The sequence below is a fragment of the Humulus lupulus genome, chromosome 7 (genome assembly GCF_963169125.1).
Source record: "Humulus lupulus chromosome 7, drHumLupu1.1, whole genome shotgun sequence".
Taxonomy (NCBI): domain Eukaryota; kingdom Viridiplantae; phylum Streptophyta; class Magnoliopsida; order Rosales; family Cannabaceae; genus Humulus; species Humulus lupulus.
The window spans coordinates 6,669,589-6,677,515 of NC_084799.1; the positions used below are offsets into that span (position 1 = coordinate 6,669,589).

General features: G+C 29.4%; 1 protein-coding gene across 6 annotated transcripts; it reads left to right on the top strand.

The window, feature by feature from the left end:
• Positions 1-7,608, top strand: LOC133790509 (probable WRKY transcription factor 58). 6 transcript variants are annotated; one of them, XR_009874021.1, is made up of 6 exons: positions 1-346; positions 440-592; positions 771-1,122; positions 1,244-1,382; positions 2,997-3,072; positions 6,614-7,482. XR_009874021.1 is itself a non-coding variant. In XM_062228168.1 (4 exons), exons 1-4 carry the CDS (start codon positions 39-41, stop codon positions 1,301-1,303), a joined length of 873 nt encoding a protein of 290 aa, XP_062084152.1. In that variant the 5' UTR covers positions 3-38; the 3' UTR covers positions 1,304-2,564. The 6 variants fall into 6 exon arrangements, 1 of the variants encoding a protein (XP_062084152.1); XR_009874022.1 differs by having other exon boundaries at positions 3,000-3,072; XR_009874019.1 differs by lacking the exon at positions 6,614-7,482 and having other exon boundaries at positions 2,997-4,204.
• Positions 7,609-7,927: the final 319 nt, after the last annotated feature.

Consider the following 7,927-nt stretch of genomic DNA (forward strand, 5'->3'; position numbering starts at 1 on the left):
TTTAAAATATAACTCAAAATCTTATATTCCTTAGGTCTATGGCGTGTAATCAATCTCTTGATCTTTCTAGAAAACCTACTTATGGAGATGTATCAGAAAGAAACCAGTTTGAATATTATACCTCAATTAGGGAGAGAATTTTAGAAGATGGATACCTGTGGAGAAAATACGCGGTTTACAATAATGGTGAAAATCGAAGGCTCTATTTCAAATGCACTCATCCAAAGTGTAAGGTGAAGAAAAAAGTGGACAATTCGCATGATGGTCAAATAACAGATATCATCTACAAGGGCGATCATAACCATGCAGAACCTCAGCTTGGTGAAGACCCTGAAGCAAAAAGAAGGTACGTAGTATTAATTTATTATTAGAAGTGTTTGGGATGCCTTGGTATTGCCTTAATTTATTATTAGAAGTATTAATTTATTCTTACTCACAGGAAGAATTTGAACTCCACATCATCTTTGTCCTCGAGATCTGTTGGAGAACCAAAAATAGTTATCCAAATTAAAACTGACGAAGATATACTTGATGATGGTTATCGTTGGTATAAGTATTCTCAGAATGTTACCAAAGGAAATCAAAATCTAAGGTATCACAGTGTTGGTGCTCTCTCTTTACAGCTTTTTGTAGTTCTTATTTGTGTTTTGTTTTTCTGTTCTTCAGTAGTATGATTTGACTAAAAAAAACAAAAAAAAGATTGTGTGTTTGGGATTCTATATTTATTTTATTTTTTTATAGAATAAGTTTCTAGTTTCACCCCACCACAGGAGGTACTACAAATGCACAAGTGGTGGACTTGGATGTAAAGTTAAGAAGCGTGTAGAGAGAGATTCAGGCAATCTAATAATAAAATATGAAGGAAGACACAACCATGAAGTGCCTGAACCTGATAGTGCATCTGTACCTACTGCTAACAATCCCCAGCAATATTCTCAGGAAACCGATGTTGAAGAAGATGAAGCTGTTTTCTTAGGAGGTGGATACTATTGGAGAGAATATGGAGAAAGCTATTACAAATGCAGTCATCCAAACCGTAGTTGTGGACTTGAACTTTCTGATCCTTTATCAAGTGCCCATGGACTCGGATCATCAGCATTCTCACTTGGTGAAGTCCCACAAGTAAGTGGAGGAAATGGGATTTTTGTTAAAATTGAGGGTGGATCTGCTTGGAAAAGTAATATGGCATCAAATTCAGTTATTTTGGATAGGAATAAAATGGATGGTACTAATGATTTTGCAGGAACTCCAAATGAACTTTTTGATCCTTTATCAAGTGTCCATGGAAAATCCATTGAATTGAGAGAAACTACTTCTGAGGCTTCAACCATAGTTTCTAATCATGGGAATGCAGATGATGAAGAACCTGAAGCAAAAATAAGGTATTATTAATTTATCTAGAAGTGTTTGTTTGGGCTACCTTGGTATTGGTAGAAACTACTACACATATTCAAGTTTCTGAGGTTCTTTTATACTCGCTCACAATTAAAGTTCTCAAAATAAAATCAAGTCGAAGGTATACTCTTTTTACAGGCTTTTTTAGCTTTTATTTGTGTATTTTTTCCCCCCAAGTTGGGAATGTGATTTGATTAGAAGAAGGGGAAAAAAAAGCTATGTTTGGGATTCTAACTTTTCTTATATTATTATCTCGCCCGAGTTAAAGTTTTGGGTTTCAACCCTACATGAGCTACTTCAAATGCACTAAGTACTAAATGTACAATAAAAAAGCATGTGCATCTATTTTTACTACTAACAATCCCTAGCAATCATAATGATGAAGTATAATACATCATGGTATAACCCGTTCATGGGAAGATTTAGATAGTTTTTTTTTTGTCTCTAGCACCAAGAAGATTTGACTTGAGGCCAAGTCTTCTTGTGAATTTCAGTCATTTGTTTTGCCATCAATCTCATGCCTTTATTCAGCAAGACAGTTCTGCATGTTCTGTTATGCCAGACATTACAATATATTTGCCCACTTGACCAATTATCAAAGTTAACATAATCATACATTTAAGATAAGAAATAAGAGTAACTTAATACAATAACTAAATCAAGAAAGCTAATATCTTGATATGCAGCTGAATATGATTTTGGAAAAGTTATTTTCATATTCATAAAAAAAATTAATAATCATAATATATATGATATAAATAATATAGATATTCTTTGGCATTCTTTATTCATCTTCCTGTTGTCATATTTAACTTATGTTAAATATGACTATTAACTTATATTAAAGGGTAACAGAGTGAATCAGACTAGTAACTTATATTAACTTATATTAACTTATTCCTTGTGGACATGGTAGTAGTTCTGTTGGGTCATTCATGCCAGACTTTCCAGCTTCGTTTCCCTTCAGTTTTCCAAATGTTGATTTTGACTACAACAGTGAAAAATCAGTTGTTGCACCAGTTAATGAAAATGACACAAGGCTTGTTCAACCTAAACAAGAACAAAATGATGATAAAATCATTAATAATGCTAATACATCATCATCATCACACAAACATAATGCTAGTTCATGGGAAGATTTTGATAGTTTTTTTTCTTTCTATAATGCATCATAGCATACGTCTTTAATATAAGTGCACAAGTGGATCAAGTGAATTTTTGTTAGTTTTTTTGGCTTTTTTTTTCGTCTTCTGATATGGCTTTTTAAGTTGTCTGAGCAAGATTATGTCAAATAAATATACTCTTTGGCTTTCTTTTTTCATCTTGTTTTTCTTTTCCCCGTAATCATATTTATCTTTATTTACTAGCTAAATCATATTAGTAATAATTCAAACAGCTGAAAAAATACTACTTGTCATCATCTTAAGATGTTTGAAAGAAAAAAAAAAGTACAAGTTTGTATTCTGCAGATTTTATCTCCAAATGTCTCAAATGATGACAAGTACAAGCACAAGGAAAGGAGTTCTCTGATCTTGTTAAGGATCCAATGGTTGTTGTTAAGGTGCAGATTGAATTAGTTTTCTCATATGCTTTGTTTGCAGCAGAGGTAGAGTAGTGGACTAATGGCTTGCTGCAGAACCAGCTGCTACTGCTGCTCTCAGACAAGGTTTTACTAAGGTGTGTTGTTGTTGTTACTCAGACTCCAAAACAACAATTTGAGCTCTAACTAACATAAAATCTCACATGTTAGAGACAAAGATTGGAACACGAGAGATTAGTACTTGATAGTATCTCTGGTTTTTTCAGTTTAAGTTCATACATACATATTATGAAATATCCCAACTTCACAAACTGAAACATTAGTAAAATACAAGAGATTTCCCTTGCTGGATTTTGCTGTTTCTTTAATTATATGTAATTCATGCAAGCTTATGCTAATATTACATGATTTTACTAAAGTACCAATAGTATCACTTAGGAGATTTGTAGTTTAAAATTAAATTCATTTGAAGATATCAGTAACATCTTATATTTCATCACCCATAACAAAAGAGATGAAAGAAAATTGAAAAGCAATATGCCACTATATATATATATATATATATATATATCTTTACCTATTATATAAATGGCTATCAAACGTTATTTTGTATTTAACTGAATTTGATATGGTTTAACAAAATTTTGTATGTTTTAACCGTTGGTTATTAATATTTTAACAGAATCTATAATTCAGTCAAGTGATGCAATAGTTGAGAAATATACAACCATTGCCATAGGACACAACTATTAGCATTTGCAGACACAATAAAAATCATCTCATCTATTTATGAATCCTAAATTAACACAATCATAAATTTCAAATATAAGTTCTTACAATCTGCTATTAAACTTGTGGAGAAGGTAAAAAAAAAATTTACATAAAAATAAAATTCTTTATGCTAGAAGTTTACTATTCATGTTCAACAATTAAAAAACTAAACATTCTATTGAACTATTTTTTTTTTTCAAAGATGTTAAGGAATACATTGTGATTTCTTCTTTCAAGCTTTCAAGGAACATTTAAAAGATCAGTAAAATTTCATATCAACAAAACATGTATACAAAACCATATACCCACACTTGGTTGGATAGAAGCATCTTCGGCGGGAGTTCCAGGTGAGGCACTGGACCTTTGTCCTCGTCCACTTTGTTCTCTGGGAAAGAATTCTCAACCTCTGATGATCAAACAATACAGATTTATCATAGATTAAGGTATTTTTGTTTTCCATGTAATACACTCATACACATGTATAAATATATACTAGGTACAAACAACGTGCAATATACACGTTTGTTTAGTTATATTTATAGAATTTATTAATTATTTTTATTAAATTTATATTAATATCATATAAATTTTAAATAAATATTATATTTTAATTAAATAATTTATTTATTTTTGTTTAAGTTTATGTTTGTTCTAACTTTTGAATTTAAAAGTGAAAACAATAAATTATATATTATATGTTTAATGTAATACTAAATATTATACATTTTTTTTAAATTTAATAAGTTTCTTGCTAGTTTTAAAAAAATAATATGCTCCTAATTCACAGTAGATTATATTATATGTTTAATATGATATTATTTTAATAAATGAGTTTAAGTTTAATTAAATTTTATTTAAGTTATAAAACGTATGATTTTATTATTTTTAAATAATTATTATTGTAAAATATCTAAAAAAATATCATATTTTAATTTGTTTAATTATTTATTATTTTTAAATAACTTTCATTGTAAAATATATCTAAAAAATATCATATTTTAATTTGTTTTATTATTTATTATTTTTAAATAATTATCATTGTAAAATATCTAAAAAAATATCATATTTTTATTTTTTTAATTATTTATTTTATTTAATTTAAGTTTAAGTGTTCACAAACTACCGTTAAATATAAGAATATTCCGTTAAAGTTAACATTAAAAAAATAAAAAACCGTTAAAACAAAAAATTTCCGTTATCTACACACTTATTATATAGAAGAGATATATACATATATCTTTTTATTTTTCTACGTATTTGTACCGTGAAAAGCATCAAAACTTATGAACATAGTGTTTTGGTCTTCCCGGCTAATATCGTATATATGGGACTTATAATCAATAATTATGTTTGTTGTTTTCTTCTTTTGCAAATCACTAAAATAGCCATTGCTTTAGGGAAAATTTATAGGCTTCTGAATTTAACTATGACCAATATATATATGGCTTATTATAACACCCACCCTCCCCTGTTTGACTGGTTGTTAAATTTTTTCTTTTTTCCTTTTTGGGGTTTTTCGTATGCAAGTTTAGAAGGGATTGCCCGAGGAAATCGGCCCAGGCAGAGGCAGTGGGCCGCAGAGTGAGGGAGATTGAGTAGCGATGGAGAGGGTTTCAGATACTTTATGTGAAAGACTCAAATGAGAGAGATGTGAGGGAACCCGTTTATGTGTGAGGGTTCCAGATACTTAGGAGATTTGTAGTTTAAAATTCAATTCATTTGAAGATATGAGAAACATCTTATATTTCATCACCCATAACAAAAGAGATGAAAGAGAATTGAAAAACAGTATGCCACTATATATATATATATATATATATATATGCACATTTTCATATCCAAAATGCTATATAATCATCTAGGACCAAAGATCAGAGAAACAAGATTACAAGATCAAACTACAACTAGCTAAATTACAAACATACATGATCCGAAAATCTAATTCTCAAATCAATTATCAAAGTTAACATGATCCTACATCGATATCAGAGCAACCTAATACAAGAATTAAATCTAGAAAGCTGATATCTTGATAAAATGCAATTCAATAATTTTGGAAAAGCCCTCAGCATCACTAGAAAACATTGTAAATTATAAACAATTAAACAATTGAAATGACATAATAAGATGAGCCTACTGCAAAATTATAGTCACATTCATAAAAAAAAAAGAATAATTGTTATAATATATCTATAAATAATATAGATATTCTTTGGCTTTCATTTTTCATCTTCTTGTTATTTGTCCTGTAATCACATTCAACTTATGTTACAGTTTTTTACTTGTTAACAGAGTGAATCAGATTAGTAATGAAAAAATACTCATCATCATCTTATGATGTTTTTATAATCTAGCAAGAAACTTAAATTTAAAATTCACGTATAATATTTAATATTACATTAAACATATAATATATAATCTTTTGTTGTCACTCTCAAATTCAAAAACTAGAATAAACATAAATTTAAACAAAAATAAATAAATAATTTAATTAAAATAAGACATTTATTTGAAATTTATATGACATTAACTAAAATTAATAAAAATAATTAATAAATTATATAAATAAAACTAAGCAAACGTGCATACTGCACATTGCTTGTATAGTATATAGGATCACAATTAAAAAAAATATAACAGAATGCCTGAATTAATTACTGTGATTAATAGGAGATGCTTAAGTTAAAAGAAAGAAAATTTCAGTTAAGTTAGTTAAGCTGTTAACTATTTCAGTTAAGTTAGTTAAGCTGTTAACTATTTCGTTATTTACCTAACTATTTGTAACCACTTGTAACTCTTCAATATTGATTGTCTATATAATAAAGTCATCTCTTGTTTTCATTAATACAAATTGAAGATAATTTACTCTTAATAACTTCTCCTGTTCCTTTATTTACGTTACATAAGCTTTGAATGAGATGAATGTTATGGAGGGAAAAGAGACCTCCATGACCGAAGAACTGGAGGGAAAAGAAAGTTCCAGGATGATTGGAATGGTCTGGAGGATTTATTCAAATCACAAATTCAAGCTAGACAAGACACATGTGGGCATCAAATATTGGGTTTGGCTATCAAGGAGAACTATTTGAATCTTGGTAGCCAACATAGACCAAGTACATGGCTTATGTATTGTTAAATGTAACACTTACTTTCTACACTTTTCATGTGGGAAACCTTTTCATTATCAATGCTGACTATTAAATAAAATTGAGGATATTTGCTACTAACTTCTATGGGAGAAATTGAGGACATTAAATGGGGAATAAGTGTGAGATTGTTTTTTTTATTATTATTATTGTAGTTAAATATAATTTCATATACACATGTCTTGTTACTATGCTACAACTTAAATTTCTAGCTTCCACTGGTGTTCTCTTACTATGTTGCAGATGGGTTGTCAAATAAAGATACTCTTTGGCTTTCATTTTTCATCTTGTTTTTCTTTTCCCCGTAATCATATTTACCTTTATTTACTAGCTAAATCATATTAGTAATAATTAAAACAGCTGAAAAAATACTACTTGTCATCATCTTAAGATGTTTGAAAGAAAAAAAAAAGTACAAGTTTGTATTCTGCAGATTCTATCACCAAATGTCATTTGGAAGGCTAAGTAGTTAAAAGAAAGAAAGAACAAAGGTCTCAAATGATGACAAGTACAAGGATAAGGAAAGGAGTTCTCTGTTCTTGTTAAGGAGCCAATGGTTGTTGTTAAGGTGCAGATCGAATTAGTTTTCTTATGTGCTTTGTTTGCAGCAGAGGTAGGTTGTAGTGGACCAATGGCTTGCTGCAAGGGGCAGGGGGTCACATTGCGGCAGAACCAGCTGCTACTGCTGCTCAGACAAGGTTTTACTAAGGTGTGTTGTTGTTGTTACTCAGACTCCAAAACAACAATTTGAGCTCTACCTAACATATTATGAAATATCCCAACTTCACAAACTGAAACATTAGTAAAATACAAGAGATTTCCCTTGCTGGATTTTGCTGTTTCTTTAATTATATTAATTCATACAAGCTTATGCTAATATTACATGATTCACTACAGTACCAATAGTATCACTTAGGGAATTTGTAGTTTAAAATTCAATTCATTTGAAGATATCAGTAACATCTTATATCTAATTCTCAAATCAAGTGAGTCACATAAGAAGACCCAAGGACCAAAAAAATACCACTCACGCTTGACCAATTATCAAAGTTAACATGATCCTACATCGATATAA

Bases quoted from the DNA above. Each gene is read 5' to 3' on its own strand.
- LOC133790509 (XM_062228168.1), top strand. From the start codon at position 39: ATGGCGTGTAATCAATCTCTTGATCTTTCTAGAAAACCTACTTATGGA. The intron at 347-439 runs GTACGTAGTATT...TCTTACTCACAG, and splicing joins GACCCTGAAGCAAAAAGAAG to GAAGAATTTGAACTCCACAT. The intron at 593-770 runs GTATCACAGTGT...ACCCCACCACAG, and splicing joins AAAGGAAATCAAAATCTAAG to GAGGTACTACAAATGCACAA.